The following is a 23,641-nucleotide window of genomic DNA, read 5'->3' on the forward strand; positions in this document are numbered from 1 at the left end:
TCTCTATCGCCTACCGGTCTCTCCGTTTCACACAATCACATCGCTCTACCGACTTGCTAGTGTTACTCCAGCTCTGTTTCACAAACCAGCAGAGTGAGAGACGGAGACAAACCGACGGAATAGTTGGGATCTAATTAAGCAGGAGGTTTCCTGTTACGTAATCATACTGGTTCTACTCCCAGATTAATTGGTGATCAGTACTCAGTTGGTGAGCAAGCATGGCACCACCTAGGATGCTAGTGGTAGAATCACCCGTGCACGGCAATGCGCGGCGATCTGTGCGTGATCTGCTGCGGTTTGCCCGGATCAATCAGAAGCGCTACCGCTGCCAAGACCCAATTGATCATCTCACATCGTTTTCTTCCCCTCTGCATTATGGTGAATGAATCACACCAAACCTAATTTGCTACAGCAGAGGAAAAGAAAAGAGAAATAAAAAAAAGGAAGCACAATTAACACCGGTATCTACGTACAGCAGGGAGAAAACGATGGCGCTGTGAGAGTACAGCGATTACATATGTACCACCTCACCTAACAAGCTACTACTTACGTAGTAGTAAGATCTAATCATCTAAGTAGCATTACAGCAAACAAGACATCACAGTAGTGACAGTACTATGTGCTAGGAGCAAATGCTTTGCTTGATGCTTTCAAGCAATCGTGCCTGTACATTGCAATGCAGCCTCTCACCTGCTTGCTTGGAAGCAATCCCTGCATCTGATCACCGACTGTTCACGCAGCTAACTGATGCTGAGTGCTGCCGCTGCTGCTTGTGTCGTCCTCGGACAGGAAGCAATGCAGCCTTGCCGCCGGAGCAGGGGAAGGAGAAGGCGGCGGCTCCAGCTCCAGGCAGAGCATCTCGGACTGGAGCACGGCGCAGTAGTGGCCGAACGTTTCCAGCGACACGTTCAGGTCGAAGCCGACGCCGAAGAGGAAGTCGACCTCGAGGTAGTTCATCTCCGGGAGGCTGACGCCGCCGACCTTGGCGAAGTAGGCGTTGTTGTAGCATCTGCAGTGCACGCATCTTCTTCAGATCAGACATCTTGTTTGCAGAAACAAGCTAAAGCTTTTACTGTTAGTGGTAGTCGGCTACCGAACATATGTGCAGCTAACGTCAAACTCAAACCAGATGATATACCATGGGCCAAAAAGGCACACCAATCGAGTTATTTTCTAGATTATTATCAACTGGGCAATTAAGTGGTACGGTTAATATCAACTGGGTAATTATTTCAGAAACAAGAAGATTTGGGGTTAGATGAGATGCTCCTGGCAGGAGGGAGTTGGGGCTAATGAGCATCAGCAAGAGGGCAAGTTGACACTGCCCCATCCTAGGCTAGCTAGCTAGACATCACAACTTGGCAATGAATTAAATTCCAAAAAGAGAAAAAAGGTGGTGAGAGGGAAAAGGGTGGAGAAAAGAAATGAAAATCCTATCTTTATGTCTTTGGGTCCCCAGTGTATGTGTGGTTTGGATGGAAGGAACAGTGGAACCACCATGGTTTCTTTGTTGGACAAGCATAATTTCGCTGCCCACACACACATATCCCCACAGAACAGATAACACTTTGGTGCGTTCAGTGTGAGGCCGTGAGATAATATATCAAATTTCTGCACTGCAGCGTGTTCTTCTCATGAACAGTTCGATGAAGTTTTTTTTTTAAAACTTTTTTCAATTGGGCTGTGCTTGTTAGGACTTAGGGAAGGGTTTGTTGGTTTCTGATGTTTAAAGAATGCACTGTGCTGATGCTTCCTAGTTCCTACATGGTGGTGTTTGGTGTATTCCTGAAAAAAAAAAGGTTCCTACGTGGTACTGAATTCCAAATTTTGATGACGATATTATCTCATCAGAAGGTTCTTTATCCATAATTCACCAAGATTGCGTACTATTGCTCACACAACAGTCCAAATTTGGGGTTGGCATGATGGTATTAACTCTTAACTCCCAACAAATACTTGGTTGACAGTGATTTGAACAGGCACAAATGAAGCAGGATAAGAATTGCACAATAATGTTTGGTCCAAGAAGATCAGCAGCTAGACTGAATCGTCCTTATTAAGCCTAACAAACGTAATTAGGCCGAAAACCAAGCTATCTACACAAAAAAAAAAGTAATTGTTCAAAGAATAGGCCAATTGGCGTATTTCTGAATGAATTGGGAAATTCAGAGTGATCTACCTAGCATGTTGGATCAAAATTCATAAAGAAAAACAGAGCATTCTGTTTCTGCCATGTTCTGGTCCGGGCACCGACTGGACTACTGTAGCCAAGAACAGCAACACCGCAAAGAACCCAGAAACTCGATTCGATCATACGGCTATCGCATCAATTATTGCGTGACCACGAGTGGCCGAGTGCGAGGCGAACTCACATGTCGTCCATGAACTTGACGGCGGCGAGCACGGCGGTGATGAGGAGGCGGTGCACGCTGTACGAGTCCACGGAGAACGCGCACGCTCGCCGGCGGCGGCGGAGGAGGCGGTCGAGGTAGATGTAGGCGACCACGTAGCACGCCGGGCTGCACCCCGCGAACCGCGCGATGCGCGCCATGTACGCGCGCACCGTGATGTCGGGCTTCGTCGTCGCCCGGAACGCCGACGCCGCCGGAGCTCCCGCCACCGCCAGCTCCAGCTCCGCCGCCGCCGCGTCGTTCCGCTCGGTCACGCGCTCCAGGAGCGCCGCGAGGACGCCCACCACCCGCGGCATGTCCGCCAGGTCCTCCTCCTCCGCCATGATCGATCGGAGAGGATCACTGGACTCGCGTGGCGAGTTCTTGCAGTTGGTGGAGAGGGGAGTGGACCTGAACCTGGTGGATGGCTGAAGTGTTCGTCATATAAAATGGAGGGAATGCGACTGCAGCGCGCACAAATTTCTACTACTCGCAACGGCACTACCATCCAAGTAGTTTTGTGAATTGTGATTAAATCGAGCACTTTTTCCCAGCCTTGGGATCTCAATCCAATGGTTCAATTCATCTCACACCTCCGTACATTGCATTTGGAAATATTCGTTGTATTTTTTTGACTTGGTTGGTAGCAGTATATGGCTGGCTGTTGATCAGTAAAGAGACCAGAATCCATTCTTTACTGTCAGTAGTTGCATCCTAGGCTGTTCTACTTGGCACATTCTGTCACAAGTGTCAAAATGATAAGAGGTGTGACGTTGGAAGAGCTCGAAAAATGCACGGCAAGCGAGCTAAGATCTGGCTGCGAGAGGAAGGAGTAATGTTCTTCTTACTTCTGCATATTTGATTCCTGCCAGTGAAAGAGTACAGTTTTTCATCGTTTCGTGTTAATTACTCGAAGAAAGATAATCATACTCAGGATTGATCAGCCAAGGACGTGCTAGTCACATATTGACGACGTTCTTCAGACGGAAATGCTGATCACGTATGCTTGGTTAAAAGGTCAAACGACAAGTGTGCACCACAATACGCCCTTAAGCTATAAACTTCTTTTTTTCAGATTCGACACCTATAAACTCATCCTGATGTGCAAAAATCATTAATAGTTTGTTCTTAGCATTTTTCTCTACTCTATGGTCGTAGTAGAAGAGAATATTCTCATGTCGCTAGATGCTTGGTATCTTCTGCCTCGAAGTAAATTAATCAGTAATTATGCGCTGCTATGCACTCTGGAGTCTAGAGCCTGCTTCGTTTTAGTAATCGTTAGGATTAAACCAAACATTTTTCGTGTCCCTGTTAACTTTCTCGCCAACTAATGAGAGAACCAGTAGAAGGTCTCGATCACATTCTAACTTCTAACGTCCTAATCTGAATAATAGTGCATAAGACCAGGACATAATTTGATTACTCAGAACCACAATTTGCTGCCTGAACTGAGTTCCGTTCAGAAAAGAAATAAATGGGCCATTATTCCATTAATAAAGCCTGAATAAAGTGAGCACTAGATCGTTCATATTTACCTCGCTGTTAATTTTTCACCTATAGCTTTAGCAGTGAGCTCGTGAAGGAATCTGGCCATTAGTTTAGTGCTAATACTGCATCTTGATCTGAATCAAGCGAAGTGACTGCAACTGCAACCACCACCACCCCTCGTGCAGTTCCTCTAGTGAGTGACCCCCACATGCCCTAATTCGCACTGTCATGAGCAATCTGCAATCAGTCAGATGAACTGATCAGGCAGGTGGTTGGGAGGGAGATCATGGAGGGCGACTTCTTGGCGGCTTCGTGGCAGATGAGGGGAGTAAGTAATAGTTTGAGACGAGGTGAGGAGAGGACGACGAACCTCTCGTGGGAGGGTCGTCTCTTCAGGATCAGGATCGCCGTCTTCAGACGTAGACACGGCGGTGATCGGCGGCGCTCAGGCGGACGGATGGAGGAGACGACGAGACGTCCGGCGTCCGGGGAAGAATCGGCGAGGGGCGCTCGCTGCATCCCGGGGCCCTCGGCGCCAGCGGTGGGCCGGCCTTCAATGTTTCCATACGAGAATTGGGCCCTTTGCTGGGCCGGGTTGGGCCTTTTGGCCGAGATGCAACATGCGAATCAGACTGGCTATAATTGATGGATGTAAAATAGACTTTCGTTTTTTCTTTTTTCTTTATAAAGTGTTGCCTTGAATTACTTTCTGATATTCACAATGTGGTACTACAATTTTATGGTTTGTAAAAACAAACGCGTTTCTTCAGTAAGGAAATCTTCTATCAAAAGAACAAGAAATGTCTGTTAAACTAAAATCTTTTTTTAAGGGAAAACGGCACGAGACTGTGCCTTTTCATTAAATATAGCGGGGAACTTGTGCCTTTTCATTAAATATAGGGGGGAAAAATACAGCCCTAGAGCAAGAAAAAGTAAATTTCTGTTAAATACTCAATAACAACAACGCATTTACTCATTGTATATGTACTAGAAAATACAAATGAGCCTTGTACTTGGCGGCCATTAGGCGAATTTACAACTTTCTTAACTGAGCCAAGTTGAACTGAAAAGAAGGTATATCTATGTACGCCATGCGATTTTGTCTAAGGAATCAATTGCCAAATGCATCTACCCTGTCTGGAACAGACACAACTATAGCATCTAAAAAGCACTACAAGCAAGTAATGCATTCATTCAGGGTGTAATGCTCATGAGATTGTTGATGTTCTTTCACAATCATGTGTCTTGAAAGGCATAGGTATTGATCAATGACTTGTACTCTTCATTCTCCTCGCACCGTCTACTTCTAAGTACATTCATCAACCTGTCTGCGCTTTCTGCATCGTTTTTCTCCTTGAAATTCGCAAGGAGGCTCTCAACATTGGTGGGTCTTGGTCTCCATTTGCTTGGACTTGCAACTGCAGTGGCTTTCTCCAAACATGACAGTGCTTCAGATGATTGACCGTCCTTCAGGTATGCTGTGCCAAGGATTTCCCAGGTGTTTGGTTTTGGATTTCCACCTTTCTCAACAAATCTGTTCAGAGTTTGCTCAGCCTTGGTAACAAAGCCTTCTCTGGCATACCACGCTAATAAAATGTTCATAGTCTTAGGATCAAAACTGGAACTCTTGGATGCCCATTCCTCGTAAAGAAGTTCAGCTCCCTCAATATCTCCTAGCCTAACAAGGGCAGATAGTACCTCCTGGTAACCCAGGTTATGAATTGTGGGGAAAGTTGCTTTGTACCAATTCCAAACGCGGTAGACTTCTTCCTTCTTGCCGAGGTGGCTATAGAGTGTCATGAGATAATGAAAACATTTTTTCTCCCGTCCTGTCGTTCTCTTTTCAGCTTCTTTCAGGGATTTTTCCGCCTTCTCAGAGTTCCCCAACTTAATATGCATACTAGCAAGAGTTGTGTAAGTAGTCCAGTTTGCAACAACAGTCTCATCGCGAATCATCTGGTTAAAGACTTGTTCCATTGCATCAGCATCTTGCATAGCCGCACAACTCTTTATCCAAATGTTGTAAGTGCAGACATCAAAAGCAACGTTTCTTTCCATCATCTCATCAATAAGTATGGACACTTTCTCAGCCTCTTCAGCATCCACATAAAAATTCATCAACACATTAAAAGGTAATGTATCAGTTGCAAATCCCTTTTTTCTCATCTGCTCAAATGTGCTTTCTGTTTTCTCTTTCATCATAGCTTGGGCATAAACATTGAGAAGAGAACCATATGTCCGCTTGTCTTTCAATGGATCAGGAAGCTCCTCGAAGTATTCTTCAGCATGTGAAACACCACGTACTTTTGCAATCAGATCCAACTGGATTGCCATATCACTAGATGAGAGTGAAAATCTATCTCTGCGCTCTGTCATCCAATCATACACCTACCATGTTCAAGAAAAGACCTGATGAGACTAATACGACTATTAAATTTGTAAGGTTGGTCATAAAAAAATACCAAAAACAATAAGATAACAAGAAGAGAAGACTTCCATTCTAGAAAAATACCAATAAGTACCATGATTTTCTACCCTCAGAGGTACAAAGTATATGCACCCAACTACCTTTTCATGACTATCCAGGGATTATATTGAACTGATGCATTAGTAGAGTTATTACTGTCCAGGGATTGTATTGAACTTATGCATTAGTAGAGTTACTATCCAGGGATTGTATTGAACTGATGAATTATTAGAGTTACTATCCAGGGATTATATTGAATTGATGCATTATTAGAGTAAGCACAAAACACAACAATTCTATATTTACATATCTGCAAGATATGCTTTCATCACTGAATTCATAATTGGTGATGATCAGTGGTAAATCTACTCAAAATACTACCCTAGAAGATCTTAAAATACGGACGAATTCCAACTTTGACCCAACCTTAACCACTAGCCTTGTTTCCTAACTTGCATTTTTCACACGGCATTTACTAGCATTACTTCTACATTAAACTTCAGACTAAGCAGTGCTGCAACTACCAAATGGCAACTATCTATGTACTCCTATAGTCCTATGCAACGTTGTGCCCATCAGATAGAAAATTCCCCATTTTACATCTTTAGCTAAGCTATGTGTATGGAATGATATTACAAACATCATCCTGCTATAACTCGACCTAAAGTACAATGAAAATTCCCAACATTGTCGGATCTCTTATTAACTAACCCCCCCCCCCCCCCCCCCCCAAAAAAAAAAAAAAAAAAAAACTTAGTTAAGAAAAAAAAAGGGGGTAAATTAGTAGTAGATGTGCATACCTGGAGCGCGAGGTTGAAGCGGCGGAACTTGCGCAGCTCCCTCGCGATGCGGCAGAGCTCCCACTTGTCGAGGCGGCGCTCGCCCTCGTCCCAGGCCCCCAGCGTGCGCCCCACCGGCCGGCCGCCGTGCCCCACCGCGATGCGCCGGTACAGGCTGCTCCACCGCAGCGCGGCTCTCCGCTCGTAGTCCAGCGCACCGTAGCTGTGCACCTTCGCCACCTGCTTCCCCGCCGCCGCGGCCGCCGACGACGACGACGATGGCGACGGGTTCGAGGAGGAGGACGCGCACCTCACCGTCGCGGCCCCCGTCCCAGCGCCGCTCTGCCTGAGAGGGGAGGGCCTCGCCGGGGCCAGGGTGGAGGAGCCGAGGATGTGGAGCAGCATGGCTGGCGTCGCCGGTGGTGGTGGTGGCGGCGGCAGCGGGGAGCGCGCGGGTGGAGGTGCGGCGAGGAGGGGCTCTCTGCTCGGGAGGAGATAAGAGGAGGGGCTGGGAGTGGAGCGGGTGCGTTGAGATTCGTGCGCGCGAATCCGCGGGAGTCGGGGCCTACCCCTCGCTGCCTCCGCATCTTCCCGCGCGGATTTGTATTGGTGGGCCGCGATCCATTATTATATGGGCTGACTACGGCCCATTTGGTCTCCATAGACTACTAGTGTTAGACTATCGGTCAATTATAATTACAGTTTCCTATCTGAAAAAGAAAGCTCGTTCCACTCAAACAAAAAAAATGGTTACAGGAAGATTATAATTACACGTCAATTATAATTACACGTCCTGATTATTGGTTTGGATAGGATGAGAGTGATTTCTGATTAGGACGCAGGAGCCAAAACTGGGCTAGGGAGCAACTGTAACAAAATATTGCCAAATTTTGGGAGCCAAGCACAAAGGGAAAAAAAAAACAAGTTTTACATAAATGAGATGCTGGATCCGGAATGAACTATGGAGCAAACTTGAACGAACTCCTGCTAAAATTTTATCATCAAGACGAACATATGCCAAAAATGGAGAATTATGTCATACTCCCTCCTTTATGTATAGAGTGATTTTACAGTCATGAGGAGGTAACGGGGGTTATTATATTTTCTAGTATAAAATTTGGTACATCTCTATAGTACTATAAGATACTAAATTTGCACTAAAAGATATTGGTACCTCTTGATACCTCCCAATGACCCTAAAATTCCTCTTTTTTTAGATAATTGTCAATTTGTCATACTCCCTCTCTTACCAACAAACTAAGCAACATTTTGTTGGGATTTGCTAACCATCACCGAATTACCGAACATTTTGTACTTTCTAAATATATAGTTTCAGCTTTTCTTTTTAAAGAAATTATTCATGCACATCTAAAACAACCCTTGTCAAAGGTAGTTGTCATTTCGTGGTCCTTGCGTCCTACCACATCGTCTTGGCTCTATTTGAAAGTGCGTTGAAAGGCAGAGTAGCAGATGAAAAATTGGTGGAGTAGCGAACATCAGTGAGCTTAGATGTTAGACTTTTTGCCTAGCTACGATGAGCAAGGAAAAGATTGCTAGGAGAGACTCAAAAGCAAGGAAAGTCTTGTCCAATTTGCCTAAAGTCATACCGAGCAAGGAAACCAAACATGACCGAGGAACCACAACAAGCCAAGCAGTAACTTCAAAATTTGGGAGATTGTTGACGAGAGCGTCACCGAAATCACACGCGATGTTGCTATTTTGAACCAAGTTTATGTACAACTGTACATACCATTCATCAATGATATCACCAATCTCAAATTTCTTGTTCAAGATGACCTGCCATCAAGACACCATGGTGCTCAATTGTAAAAATAAGTGAGCAAACCCCAACACTGATTGCAACACAAACATGAACTCCTAATAACTTCCATCTTTCTTTCCTTTTTCATTTTACCCATAAGGAGATTACCTCTTTTCCATACAGCCATGTTGAGTTATATACCTTCTCCAAAAGCCATATGCTACAAACAAGCACAAGTCTACTCCAAAAGCACAGCTAGAAGTGTTAGCTGAACACACAATTTTTGCCAACTTGGCATACGCACATTGCCTAGTAAACCAGGGCGACGACGATAAGAGCATGAACAAACCGCAGAACGCCCCATCAGTGGCCGGTAAATAAAGGGAACCATGATCCAGGGAAACTAAAGTAAACTACAGCTACTTCCTGTTCCTAAGTTGCTTGTTAACTGGAACTGGAACTAGGGCTGCTTAAGGCGCCCCTCTCCTCCGGCATTCCCACCCTCTGAGGTGGAGCTGTGGGCTACTGAGCTCAGTTGAGATGGCTGGCAAAGAAGCTCGGCCTCTGGGTGCCGAGCATTAAGAGGAACATCCAGCAACAGGTCTTGATCAGAATCATTGTTGGCATACTGAGGAGGAACCAGCATGGATAGTTTATCCGGGGGTAACATGAATAAGTTAAGTGCTCTGTCACTGCAGGCTAAATCTTTGCCATTGCCTGGTTTCGGCATAAACGACGCTTGGCACTTTAGACCCATAGCATCACCATATTTAGAAACTCTTTTAGGACTCCTCATGGTTCCTCTTAGTTCTGTATGCACAAAAAGAAAGAATAGATAAAAATAATAAAGTTAGAAGGTTTCTCCATTTCACTTACATTAAGCTAAGGACGAAATAGGAAATGAATATATAGGATTTGTTTTTTTTTTCCAAATATAAGTAACAGTATATGCAGGTCAGAAACTGCTGACCTACGGAGCTTTGGAAGTGGGTGTCATGAGGCCTTTTCAGAGGATTCATGGACTTTGTAAGGCGATTTGAAGCACTGGTCTTTACTCTTGTTTCTTCACTGTCTTTTCCCTGTACAAAGGGAAACAACTATCAAAATGTGCAACCAAGGTTTTGAAGATCATATATTCAGGTTAGACGTGTTCTAAAAATACATATAACGATAATTGAACTGAGCAAGAAAAAGATACATAAGCTGGATACCTCCATATGTAGGGAAACTAAAGGTGAGTTTGCATTCTCCAGAGTATCCTGATTTTCAGTATGGAGATTAGCCCTCCAAAATAGACATCCCAAACAAAAACTTCCTTAGATTGGTCCACAACAATTCTCAATATAAACTAATACTCAATATAAACTTCCGTGCTAATAAGGATGTAAAATACCTTCTAGCATTATCTGATGTTTGCACCAGAAACTTCTTTGGCTGTTCAGTTATAACATTTTGGTTGCTTGTTGCCTTGCTTTCACTATATACAAATGAGACCGACCCTGAGTAAGATTCACTAGTAATATATGACTTATTATCAGCAGGAATAGAGCTTGCTTCTGATTCTTCCTCCAGTGATTTTGAATTTGGTCTGAGAAGCATACTTCCATATCCCATCTCAAAGGAATCCACAGGAGTTGCACTATGGTAAATTAGATCCTCCTCTGAGGATCCTGAAAGGTAAAGTAGCTGCTCTTCATGCATTATGGAATTAAGATCCTTTGCAAGTTTTTCCATTTGTGAAGGCTTAGGCCGAGTGACACAACTCCTTCTCTTTGATGGCACAAGTGATTCCCAAGCATGTGATTGTGCTGAAGCTGAATTGGCAAGATATCAGATAATAAAATTATTAATATATCAAACAAAGTTGTAAGAGAACAGCTAAAAAACAATTCTTTAGTTACATACGGAACCTCGAGAATGGAAACTAATGCTTATGGTTGGTGGAGTAATATCCCTTTTCTGAGGGCCTTTATTGTGCTTCATCATACTAACATGTAGTATAGAAACACATATATTATTAATGATGTTTCATATGTACTGGATTACTGGTCTTTACTAAAGCATGATTTTCACCATATTATAGGCTTGATGCTATCTGAACACAATGCATGGACAAATTTCTTAATGATATAACAATCAGCATAAGTTATTATGAATTGATAATGCTGGACTAAAGAATAAACCAACACTGAAGAGGGGTTGCCAAAAAAAAGGTTCCGATAGCTTTATTGTGTCCAACGAAAAGAAAAAATCACATATGCATTATAAGAGGGTAGCACTGCATGAGCATTACATTGGAGACAAATGTTAAGCAATGTACTTCTGACATCAATCTCAAAGCTCAAGTTCAATTCCTTAAACATTATTTGTTTGAACTGAACCAAATCATATACTATATGGTACACATCAAGAATGGAAAGAACAAAAAATGTTTTAACAAAAACACACCAGGGAATTGGAGATCACTCACCAGTCATTTCACTTGCATCAGCAGTGCCGTAGGGGGCACAACTCTCTGAGTATGATAGTGCTGATCCAGAACCAGATCGATTACTTAGGTCAGGATCTCCCATCTTACGGAAGTTTTGATCAGAAAATGGTCCATTCTCCATTGTGATGTGGCTTGGATTTTTCTTCAGTTGCTTCTGTTCCTTCAGCTTCAATGTTGGAGGTTTCAGCTTGCTAGCTCTAGGTTCCTCAGCATCAATATCATCCCGAGCATGCATTGGTGTGTAATTCGTCAGCGAACCCTTAGTTCTCCATCTTGAGCCACATGCATTGCAGAGCACTGGCTTATCTGGTGGCCCATTTCTCCAGAGAGGAGTACCTGTTCCATCATTTCCCATAAGTAACAGTACAAAATTGATTTGCAGTAATATGTGTGGTATACAAGTATAGAGTTTATTAGTAGAGTGTCCATAAGGAATTCTTATCACAAATTTAGAAGAATCATGCTTGTGAAGCTACAGGATAGGATGGCATCAGGGAAGGGAACTTAGAAGAATAATTTGTCAGTGACAGTGAGTGATTACTGATTAGTCACATACATACTCAAATTGCATCTTTCAGACGTTATTTTTAATATTTAGCACAACCATGTAGTTGTTCATTTGCTAATCTAAAAGGTGAGGCATACTAAATGCAGATGATCATTTCAATTAAGCAGCTGTTCTAGGAAGAGCTAAGAACTCCAGAACTTATAATGCTGCTGAGATTTAAGCAAAGAGAAGACCCAGCCTGTGCAAACTAGACAGCACAGCAAAGATCTTCACTTTAGTACTGTCCTAACAGCAAGCATTTCTGCAGTTGCAGCTTCTATGAAACTCTGAATGTCTGATTGGCAAAAGCAGGTGGTTCTTTTTATCTTGAACAATAGACTGTTAACTGCATCTTATTGCATTATCTGTCAAATTATCTAACAGCATACATCTGCCATGGTCAAACAAGTCTAGATGTGTCTATCTGAATCAAATAATCTGTTCCTGGTGTCCAGAATTTTACACCCAAAGGACACCGAGACCTCAACCATATCCACAAAGTTCTCCTGACAGCTTCTGATGGTTCAATGAATTTCAGCTAATAATCATCAGAGAACAAACAGAGGGAACCACAGGGAAAAAGGATTAGGAATCCCAGCCCGACGGATTCTGAAGATTTTTGCGATTTTATCTAAGACTCTTCCCAGATGCATAATTGGGAGAAAACATCACCTAAAAAATAAACTAGCTAGGGGGAATCAGAACTAAAACAAGGAAACAAAGAACTGCAGAAGGAAAAATCTAACTTTATGAAAGAAAGAAAAAAAGAGCTCACTGGTGACTCCGCAATGACGGCAAGGTCCTTGCTTTCCCATGCCTCTCTTCTCCCCTCGCCTCCACAAGCGAAGAAGAAAGGGCCCAAGAAAATTCCAACAAAATAAACACCGGAAAACCAAGCGGAAACAGGAAAGAAGCAGTTCTGTACAAGCAATTCTTCAGCAAAACAAAGGGGGAAAAAAATCAAAGAACTGTTGCTCGGTGTGAATCTTTTCAGAGCCAGAGGGGATTCCTGGGAACAATTCCACAGCCCATGAACTCAAAGACCAAGACTTGCTTGGTAGGTGTTCTTCTTTCTTTCCTTTCTTTCTGTTTTTTCCCTTTTTTTTGTTCTGTATCCAGTCTTTTAGAGAGAAGGTAGAGGAGAGGAGGAGAGGGGAAAGGGATGGAGAAATAATGGAGGAAGGAATGCAGACGGAAGGGAGGAGATTTTACAAAGGCCGGGTGAGTCTTTGGGTGAAAGCCATTGGGGAGGAATCCAAAAGAAAATATAGTTTAGAAGCTTGTAAATTTCTTTTTATTAATGAGGGAGAGAGAAGCAACTAGGAACTGGGCAAGGTAGGAAAAGGAGAGGGGGGCTATACAACAGCAAAGGCCAGCACTTCTTTTCTCCTCTAGTTTCTTTCAGCCTTTCATTATGGGTGGTTTCAATCCCATTTCATTATTGTTGCTTGGGTATGACTAAGGAGAAGTGCAGGACATATCTAGCACTAATTAGTCAATTTGATTAACTTTAAAGCCCTCCATTTCTGGTGCCATTGGAAGAATCTTTTTCCTTACGACCTTTGCATTTCGCCCCTTACGAAAAAAAAACAACAATGTTTGTGTAGAGCACCCAACACAAGCTCAATAGAGGGGTGGTTGAATGTTGAGGTTGATGCATAAAAGATTGTTTTGATGTGTTAAAACGACGTTCCTAACAAGCACAATACAATGTATAATAATTGTTTAGATTGATTTTCATTATCGAAGAAATGTATCGTATTTGTCATGCCTTCTAAATCATTCATCTATTGACAGAATAGGTGCGGTATGTACCGATTTATAAAACCATGTAATATAAAGCGCGGGAAAATATATTCATGTATATTTGAATGTGGTATTAATAGACGTAAAGTGATTCATAGCGCCACATAAAAACATAATGATGAACGGTTGGATGTGTGCCGGTAGGAAGTATGCAAAAGCGCCAAATAACCTATTTGTTTCGATTCCAGTAATACATGGAATGCAATTAATAAAAAAAAATTAATGTAACAATAACCCTATATACATATGTGAGCAGCTGCATTTACTTTTTACGAAGTCACTTTTATTGTGACAATTTTCAGTTATATGATAAATAGATGTATTTTTTTTTTCAAGAGACGGGAATAAGATAGAAATTGAGGGTGCTCTAGAATATAATATAGAATATGAGACCCAACATTATTCCAGGGACTAAATAGTAAACACAAAAGGAACAGCTCCCTCCTGGCCGCAGCATGCCAGCATCATTTTTCAGGCTTTTCCCCTTGAATATATAGGAATTCTTTTTTCAACGGCTTAGCGTACTACTACATTGGTTTGGTGGAAGCAGCTATGGTTGGATAAAGATAACAATAGCACTCCAAATCCCAACCTGCACATGTCTCACACCGCATGTTTGATTTGTTTGTAAAATTAATTGCACGGGATTCCAATCTATGCAAAAGAAATTCCATTCAGGTTTTTGGGCAATTCTCATTTAGCAATGAAACGGCACATAATAAAAACATGCATTTTATCTCCTCATTCTGGTATGTTTTAAATAACCTAAAACTATGCCAATATGCCACCCAACATGCTTATATTGCTCCCTAATTTAATTATGCCACATTTTAGGTCACAAGAGATTGAACTTTGCCACACAAATTCAGGGATTAAAAAAGAAATATCCATTCCAAATTAAACAATGCCTTAGAATTCATTCACTTACATATATTCTTTTAGAATCTTTCGCCCATTTATCTCATCTTATCCCATCCATTATCTCCAATTAAATGCAAAAGGAGCAAAGCTATGGCCATATCACACTAGGTCAATAATAACCACATCGTCATCGCTTAAGAGCATCGACAAGTGCTAGCTAAGCTCCAAGAATAGTAGCTCAGCTGACGCATTTTTTCACATCGGAACAGCCAGGCGATACTTAAATCCAGTGATGACACAATCGAGACAAAGGTTGCATCAGAAATTAGCCAAAAAAAATTCTTATAACAACTCAAGAAAAGTAGGAAACGGTAAAGCATGGAGGTCGCCTCATGCTGGCATTATCTTGCTGCGTCCCCACTAAAAAAAGGTCATCTCTCAGTTAACACACTTGTGCTACTAGTTAGTTGGCACAGGTCAGCCTGCTGCTAAACTTTGCATGTTATACCAAACAAAATTAGTTGCAAACAAAATGGCATCAGGATACACCATTTCAGCCACAAATCAATCCAGATGCACCTGAACAAAATCTCAGAAACAATACTAGAATTCAACATTTTCATTTTTTCTAAAAATGCTAGATTAAGCCTCAGGGCTGAGCCACATCTTTTTAAAGTCAAAAACACAAATAGACCTTTTTCGTACCATTTTTACTTTCCTAATGAATTCCCCACCTTATCTCGAAGGCGGGGTTAATTAAGCCCGTAGACAACCTCGCAAGACCCGGCAGATAAACCAGGGGATTCATCATTCATCACCCATGTGACTGTTCATTGTACCCATCTTTGTGGGTATGATTTAGGTTAGCTCAGCTAAGGCAAGATATTCATTCAGAATTTCAGATAGAAGAACCAAAGAAGAGACGGTGACAGACAGGAAAGAGAGATAGAGAGAGAGAATATTTGGTGCATATATGTAGTATACTCTTGTTGACCTAGCAAAGCATGCTCCTTTCCTTGGTGATAGATAGGATTGTATTATTTGTTTTTCTCTTTTGGAGGGGATAAGAAATGGAGGTATCAAAACAGGGGGAGGACGAGGCAGTGGTGCCAACTCACCTCGTCACCCCGTCCGAACGAACGCATGCCATGCGATGCGAGGAAAATACCACCAAACTCGCACTTTGCTTTCCTCGCCCTCTCTCTCTCCTACGGTCCTACCCAGCTCATAATTAAACTGTTACTGTCCATTTCTACTGATTTTTTTAAGCTCACTTCGTCCACAGTAATTACATCGGTTCTGAAAATAGATTGTGTCCTAAATACGTGCAGTCAACCTAAAAATTTGAATAGTTAATGAATACAGAGATATTTTTTTAACCACTCGCACGAGACGATGCGAAGTTTTATTGATAGAGAAGAAAAAAAATTATAAGATTACAACCCTGGAGGGTCGTAACCAGGAAAAAGGAAAAAAAACTATACCATCACCCACACTCCGACAACGCCAACACACAAGCCTAGGAGAAGGCTAGCACCGGACCGGCCCCCGCTAAGCGTGACCGACCGCCACTAGACCAACAAAGGGACACAGACGAGATCGCCCCCTAGGGGATGCCAAAACGACGTCTTCAAGAAGAGAAGCGAAGGAAAAACCGTCGCCGCCGTCCGTCGAGACTCAAAGGAGCCAAGATTGGGCTTTCGCCCGACAATCATCCTTGAGGGCTGAGACAGCACGACAACGCACTCAGGAGGGAGAATGAACCATCGTTGTCAGTCCGGCCAAGGACGAACTGAGTTTTCACCCGCCGCTCACCACCTGCAAATCCACGGCTGATGCACCGATGCTCCACCACCACACAAACTCTGCCAACATGTGGGACCCCTGCACCGGCGTCCCCGGCCGGCCAGCCTTCGTGCGCCTAAGACCGCGCTACACCCACCGGCAGCTCCTCCTCACACCTAGGTCGCCTCCTCCACCGGACGCGCCTCTCGCGCCAATCCAGCCTCCCTCCATCAGCTGCGCCTCTCGCGCCAAGCCAGCCTCCATCTCCGCCAATCGCGCCTCTCGCGCCGAGCCAGCCTTCGCTGCCATCGGTTGCGCCTCTCTGCGCCAAGCCGGTCTCCGACCCCTCCACCAAACGATGCCGCACCGGCCAAATGCGGCCGTCTCCCACGCCCTCAGCTAGCCATCCGAGGCCGCCATACCTCTGGTGACCGCAGTCGCAGCCACCACCACAACAGCCGCTGCTGTCGACGCCCAGCCACCTCGCCGTCGCCATCCTCACCTCGCAGTCGACTCCTTCCCCGCCTCCACTTGCTGCCGCCAGCAACCCGCATCTGCCAACGTCACCACCGCCTCCACAGTCACGGGCGCTGCAAGTCAGCCGCAGTCGCCGCTGCCACCGACGCCAGCCACCGCCTCCACGAATCGCCGCCGACACTGCCAGCGGCCGCTTCACTGTCGCCCTCCGCCACACTGCCGCCAAGTCCTCCGCCGGCGTCGTTAGCCGATGCCGCCGCCGCCAACTGCCGCGACCACCACCGCCGCCACCGTCGCCCACTGCCGTCGCCAGCTATCGCGATTCGGCCGCCGTCGCCGACCACCACCACTGGCCACCCTCCAGATCCGGCCGAGAGGCGCGGATCTGGGGGACACCGCCGCCGTCGTCGCACAAGGACCACCGCTGCCGCCTTCGCGCCCTCGGCCGACGCCATCCCTACCGCCATCGCTATCCCCGCCGCCTTCAACCACCACCGCCCGGCGCCGCACGCCCCTGCCTTTGCCGTCGCCCTCCTTGCCGCTAGCCGCCACCCTGCCAGATCTGGCCGGAGCGGCCCGGATCTAGCGGTCACCGCCGCCCCATCGTTGACGCTCCCTTGCTCGCCCGAAGCGAAGCGAGGTCGGTGAGAGAGGCCCCGCCGCCGCCGTCCTTGCGGCCGGCCGGCTTTGCCGGCGGCCGCTCGGGCGGCGGCGAGGCGGAGGGGGAGGAGTGGGAGGAAAGAGGCGGCCGGGTTCGTCGCCTCCCGTGCCATCCCAGGGGAGGGCGACGCGAGCGTCTGCGAATTCAATGGTAATTTTTATGCTCGTGAATACAGAGATATTAGGATTTAGCTTGAGAAAAATGAATAAATGATATAGGTAGATCTGTCATGAAAAATGTTTTTATATGGTTATATTTCTAATAGTAGCTTCATAAACATTTGTATTGGAGAATGTTGATAATCAAAGCAATAAGTAGGAAATAATAGGGATGGTACATTTTATTCAATTTTTACTTCTGCAAATTGTTCTTGATAAGTGTAAAAGTGGGGCAAAAATAGCAGGAGAAGGTGCCAACCACAGGTTGCTTCCTACTAAATATCCCCTGAGTTTGTTTGAGCCTGCAAAGCCTGATGAGAACTTTCAAGTTGTGGAAAGCAGGGTTCTCATTTCCTTGCGTATAAGTTGGGAACTCGGAGCTTTCGTTGACAGGGAGACCAATCCGTTTCCTGCGTGTGCCTTAAGCCCGGAAGAGCTGAGCTTCCCGTGCAGTGTCACTCTCTTCAGAATTAGCAAGGAAATTTGCTGTTGTTGTTGCAGAGGGAATTAATCCAGCTCGCATTTATCTCGGAATGGAAGAAGATCTAAGTGTACAATTTACATTTATTTTACCCGCGGTACTACATATACTTCCTCCGGACTCATAATAGTTATCGTTTTAAACAAGAGTGAGATTAAACTCGAATCTTTGATTATAAATCATTTCTAAAATATTTGTCTTTCAAATATGGTGATTACGTGTATAGATTAGTTTTAAAAAGTACTTTAATAAAATCATGTATTTGTTAACACTTTTATACATATTATAATAAAAAATAATGGTTAAAGTTGTTATTTAGAGACCGTGCCCTTATCAAAAGGATAAGCATTATTAACCTGCAGGGAGTACAGCGCAAGATAAATAGATTATTATTGTTATTGTTTCTGGTGTGCACAGAACGGCGACGTACAGAGTGGTATCTGGTCAAAACTCGCTGGTTGCTGGCTTGATTTGCCGTTGTCTGGAAATTAATAACTACTAGGAGTTGAGTTGTTCCAAGAGGTATAGGTGTTGGTTGGTTGGCCTTGTTAATGTATGCTCACATCATGACCACATTCTTCAATTTTCGTGGTTCGGCTATCTAGCTATCGATCTAGTCCAGATTTATGCTCCAGCAGGCATCTAACATTGTCACCATCAAATTGCTCAACTTTTTCGTATTAAAACGAGATATGTTGAATTTACGTCTAGAAAGGAAACACGGTGAATTATTGTACTATTGAGATTCTTGTATATTGTAACGGGGATTGAAATTTACAAAGTTAAATTTATTTTATGAGCCAATACTACTAGGAATAGGTCAGGAGTATTTTTCTAAATCATAAAATATAATAAATTAGGTTCAGTAAGTTATATTAGCAACATACCTATATTGGTGCTACACGCTGCAACGAAATCACACATCGCAGGCGGTCAGAATAAGTTTTTTAGATGGCCGAGCGCACCACCTATGATCAAAGGCATGTAAAAATCAACGATCTTCATAGGTGGGGTTCAACTATCTATGAAAATCAAATTTTCATAGGTGGATAGATTAAGGCTACGTTCGATAGAATGGGTTGGGAAACCATCCCTACGCACGGAAAACGGAGCAGTCCATTAGCGCGTGATTAATTAAGTATTAGCTATTTTTTTTCCAAAAATAGATTAATTTGATTTTTTTAATCAACTTTCGTATAGAAACTTTTTGTAAAAAACACACGGTTTAGTAGTTTGAAAAGCGTGCGTATGGAAAACGAGGTAGAGAAGTTGGGAACCTTCAGGTTCGAACGCAGCCTAAGCCAACTACCTACGAAAATCAATTTTCACAAGCAACAAGGTTAAGCCAATAGCATGCAGAGATGATTTTTCTTGAGAGAATCCATTCTATACCACCGAGTTTGTTTGAGTTTAATGATATGCCATCGATATTGTTTCTTTCTATAATATATTGACGACTTTATCAATTGTTTTATAATATGTCATTGGGCTAGGCCTTATTTTTAAAAATACCCAAAATACCTTTAGAGACAGAAAATTAACAATTGATTTATCTCAATAGAAGTTTCATAAAAATATGAAAATTTTTATGTGGCCTCCGTACACAACATGGAAGTTTGTATACAAGTTTCGAGTCTTTTCTGGTATATTTAATTTTCGTAAAAAAATATTTTTATGTCGTATATGAGAGAAAAATCTTCTTATAAAAGAGATAATAGCACAAAAATATCTTATGTAGTTTATGAAAGATGACTTGTATTAAAAATAATAATAATAAATATTTTATATGGCATATAACAAATAAATTATATTTTTTTTATAAAAAAGAAATGTAAAAAACTTGAAACTTCTATACGAATTTCCATGTTGTGTAAGGAGGCCACATAAAAGTTTTCATATTTTTATGAAATTTCTAATGAGATAAATTAATTGTTAACCTTGTATGTCTATTAGGGCATTTTGGTTATTTTTAAAAAGAAGGCTCAGCCTAATGGTATATCGTAGAACAATTGATAAAGTTGTCAGTATATTATAGAAAGAGATAATGTCAATAGCAAATCGTTGAACTCGAACAAACTCAGTGGTATAGAATAGATTTTCTCATTTTTTTTGGGGGAAAAAGAGAAACAAATCCCCTAAGAACATGTAGTTACGGTCATCATCGTCATCGCCGTCACCGAGTTGCATTTGTCACCGCACGCCTAGGACCAACGACCGTCATCAACCCACCGGGGCCGCGCCACTCGGGTCAGCAACCCGCACTCCTCAACAAGCTCACGCTAGATGCCCATGAAGCAGCCATCCACGTCCCCGATATGCCATTTTTGACCTCCCTGGGCCATAGTCGTCGTCGCCAAGTAACCGAGGACTACTGCCGCCACAACACTCGCTAGTAAGAACCTCTACCACTATATTTGACGGTCCTGAGTCCTACCACAGTCTTGCTCCTCCTCCTCGTCGATCCTCCCCGCCTGCGCCCGACTTTGGCTCATCGTCGTCCAACATCGCCCAACCGAACCCACTACCAGGAGAGCCAGTGTCATCAGATTTGGTGGCCCTGGCCTCTTTATTGGCTGATGCGGTGGCTGTGGTGGTGGTAGCGTAGCTGTGCATGAGGAAAGAGGTGACAATGGGGACACACACATCGAGGCGATGACAGGGGTGCACGTCGGCAGTGGTGCCTAGGAGGAGAAGGGAGCATATGACTTTGATTATTAGCTCAGGGGGAGAGGGGAGTGAGGAGGGCGGAGAGAGGGAGGCAAAGGGACAAGGGTGTTGTGGCTTGGAGCGGCCGGCCCGGTCTCCAATTTTAAGGATTTCAGACTGTTTGTAAAAATAAATAGAGGATATATGTAAAGATGGTTTTTTTTATAGTGACCAACGAGGATAGTAAACCCAATATTATTGGCAAAGGAGGATTAGAGCAAACTCATTTCCCATGCATACACAATAACCAATTACTATGGGGAAAACTTAGCGTCAAGTTAAAACAAGCCGTTCTTTAAAAATCAAGTCCCCTCCCTCTCAGGACGCTGGCGAGGAGCTGAGGACACTAGAGGAGAAGGGCTAGCAAGACCGACCGCGGGAATCTAGGTCATTTTTCGAGAGTTGCCCTTGTAGTAAAAATATATATTATACTTTTTGGATAACAAATCGTTTTCCATACTGAGAGAGATAGGAAGGGGGAGAAGCTTCATGGAAACTTAGATGAAACGTTGAAACCTAACATGTTGCTACGAATATATTATACGAAGATTAGTCACTGAAATAAACTGTTTTTTTTTCTTGCCAAAATTCTTGGCAACGCTAAATCTTGCCATTAGCAAAGTATTAGTAAGGTTTGAAATGACAAAGGAATTTATTTTAGTGATTACTCTTCCAAAGAGCTTGTTTTGATATGTATGCATCATATGGTATTATCCCCGGTCTTGCATTCAAGCTCCACTGTTCCTATGCTCCGAGTTATTCACAAACGACCCGGGAAAGCTCCAAGTTGCAATCGAAGTTTCAGATGTTAATTCAATTCACACTTTGCTAATTGCAATGACAGTCAGTAAGAGCAAGTTTAATAGTATAGCCAACTATTAGCTCCAAATTATTTATAATTAATATAATATCAATTCATATAATAGTTGCTTACTACACTATTAATAGCTGGTCCAACATGTCATACATACATTACGTATTAGAGTCCGTGCTACAGCTGGCTATATATCTACAGCCCGCAGCTTTTCTCTCTTTTCTTTTATCTCTTTAAAATATATTTATAGCTGGTTTATAGTTGCTATTGTACCTGCTTTATTTAGTTATTGCTATTGGCTCCCAGTTAGGTGGCCATCAGTCAAAGCGCGGTACCTTGACATGGAAGCACCTGTTCTTGTGATGTTCTTGATGGGGGTCAAAGGGGTGCGTGCGTGCGTGTTACCATCAACACGTTCAACGTCGCCGACTGGCTCTCTGATCTATCGCCTCACACAAATGAGGCCAACTGAAAACGAAAACGGGAACCGGTGACCATTTTCTTAATTAGTACGCAATGAGGCCACCGAATGCATATATACGCATGACGCACCCCAAAAATCTCTTTGTGTTGGCAAGTTTACAAAGATGCAAAAATAAGGAAACAGAAGAAGAGGAAGAAAAGTTTTGCTCCCTGGAAGCCGGTGGGCCCCACGATGAGACGGTGCTGATTCATAAGATGGTAATTAGATACTTGGATTGGATGGATATAGTACCATCTCAACCAGATTAGGTCTCCCTCACTCAGTTTTGCTGTGGGTTGGGTTGGCTTTGCTCGCTCCACGGGCGAGAGAGCCAGCCAAGCAAAGCAGCGCAGCCAAGCGTCGTCCCGTGTGCTCATCGCGTCCCCGCTCCATGTGGCCGACGCGGCGTCGCCTCTCCTGTTTTTCTTTTGTCTCCGTCGCCTCGCGGTCGCGGCTCGCCCTCGTCTCGTCTGGGTTTGGATCTGACGCGCACACTGGGCAGATGTGTACATCCCCCGCACCTCACCTGACTCCCTCCCAACGCGCACACGCACCACCACCACCGCATCAAATGCGCCCGCGCGCCCCGTACGCGACGTGCCTTCTCGCGGGCGCTGCTGCTGCCCCCGGCCGCCCGCTTGGGTTGGGTTAGTTGCGTTTTTTCTGTGTTGGTTCCACGTCATGTGAACCGAGCCGGAACTAAAACAAGTATAATCAATCGTACATAAATCACCACGTAAAGCGTAAAGCAACCGGGGGGGAGGGGGAGGAGTTCAGTTAACCCATGTTTCCTCGTGTGTGTGTGTGTGTGCGCGTTTTTTTTTTCTTTTTTGGGTGGTGGTTAGGGACTCGATCTCATCTCGCTCTCGCCAGTGAGTCGGATGCCACCATTTGTTATTATTAGTAGAGAATTGCAAGTACCAAATTCGGGAGTTGGGTTCACCCCGGCCAGTAGCGATTGGATGGAGGCTGAGGCTGCTCTCTCTCTCTCTCTCTCTCTCTCTCTCTCTCTCTCTCTCCCCCTGAATTAGCTCGAGAAATAAAAACGGGAGGAGAGGGTCGATGTGCTCGTCGTAACTAATGGCGAGGCGACCGACCATGAGATGATGAGAATGAATAATGATGAACAGGCCTGAGGATTGAGGAATCGAAGCCGGTGGGGTCCCGGTTCCTTGACCCTGGCAACTGGCGAGTAGAGTAGTGTACTGGTACTGGTGCTGATGCTTTACTTTCGGTTGTCCCATGAGCGGCCAGCCCATGACATCTCCCCCGTCCTAATCAATCTAGACGACGACTTCCATTCCGTCGTCCCAAGCGACGAACTGACGACGACGGCGACACCACCGCCGAGACGTCTCGCTCCGCCGGCCACCGCCTAGCTCGCCGGCCGTTTGCAAGGGCTTGCGGTTGAAAACTTGAAAATGCGAGCCACAATGAGACGGTAAATTCGATCGAAATTGTGAACTTTATTCCAAGCAAGCTTGTCGACGGCTACACATTGAATC

The 23,641-nt window shown here is 44.1% G+C and overlaps 2 protein-coding genes across 2 annotated transcripts; both read right to left on the reverse strand.

Annotated features, from left to right (window-relative positions):
* Nucleotides 1–503: 503 nt before the first annotated feature.
* On the reverse strand, nucleotides 504–2,822 carry LOC127771443 (cyclin-P4-1-like). The gene is made up of 2 exons (XM_052297358.1): nucleotides 2,373–2,822; nucleotides 504–1,009 (listed from the first exon to the last, which is right to left on the reverse strand). Exons 1-2 carry the CDS (start codon nucleotides 2,732–2,734, stop codon nucleotides 733–735), a joined length of 639 nt encoding a protein of 212 aa, XP_052153318.1. The 5' UTR covers nucleotides 2,735–2,822; the 3' UTR covers nucleotides 504–732.
* Nucleotides 2,823–4,815: 1,993 nt separating this feature from the next.
* On the reverse strand, nucleotides 4,816–13,263 carry LOC127770910 (uncharacterized). The gene is made up of 10 exons (XM_052296683.1): nucleotides 12,700–13,263; nucleotides 11,357–11,713; nucleotides 10,280–10,700; nucleotides 10,098–10,170; nucleotides 9,857–9,965; nucleotides 9,348–9,696; nucleotides 9,055–9,106; nucleotides 8,875–8,921; nucleotides 7,146–7,632; nucleotides 4,816–6,266 (listed from the first exon to the last, which is right to left on the reverse strand). The coding sequence occupies exons 1-10, from the start codon at nucleotides 12,737–12,739 to the stop codon at nucleotides 5,115–5,117; spliced, it is 3,087 nt and encodes a 1,028-aa protein (XP_052152643.1). The 5' UTR covers nucleotides 12,740–13,263; the 3' UTR covers nucleotides 4,816–5,114.
* Between the last annotated feature and the right edge of the window lie 10,378 nt (nucleotides 13,264–23,641).

The sequence above is a fragment of the Oryza glaberrima genome, chromosome 4 (assembly GCF_000147395.1).
Source record: "Oryza glaberrima chromosome 4, OglaRS2, whole genome shotgun sequence".
Taxonomy (NCBI): domain Eukaryota; kingdom Viridiplantae; phylum Streptophyta; class Magnoliopsida; order Poales; family Poaceae; genus Oryza; species Oryza glaberrima.

Bases quoted from the DNA above. Each gene is read 5' to 3' on its own strand.
- LOC127771443 (XM_052297358.1), bottom strand. From the start codon at position 2,734: ATGGCGGAGGAGGAGGACCTGGCGGACATGCCGCGGGTGGTGGGCGTC. The intron at 1,010-2,372 runs GTGAGTTCGCCT...CGTGCACTGCAG, and splicing joins GTCAAGTTCATGGACGACAT to ATGCTACAACAACGCCTACT.
- LOC127770910 (XM_052296683.1), bottom strand. From the start codon at position 12,739: ATGGGAAAGCAAGGACCTTGCCGTCATTGCGGAGTCACCA. The intron at 9,697-9,856 runs GTCAGCAGTTTC...TTGTGCATACAG, and splicing joins CCACTTCCAAAGCTCCGTAG to AACTAAGAGGAACCATGAGG. The intron at 8,922-9,054 runs GTAATCTCCTTA...TCTTGATGGCAG, and splicing joins CATGGCTGTATGGAAAAGAG to GTCATCTTGAACAAGAAATT.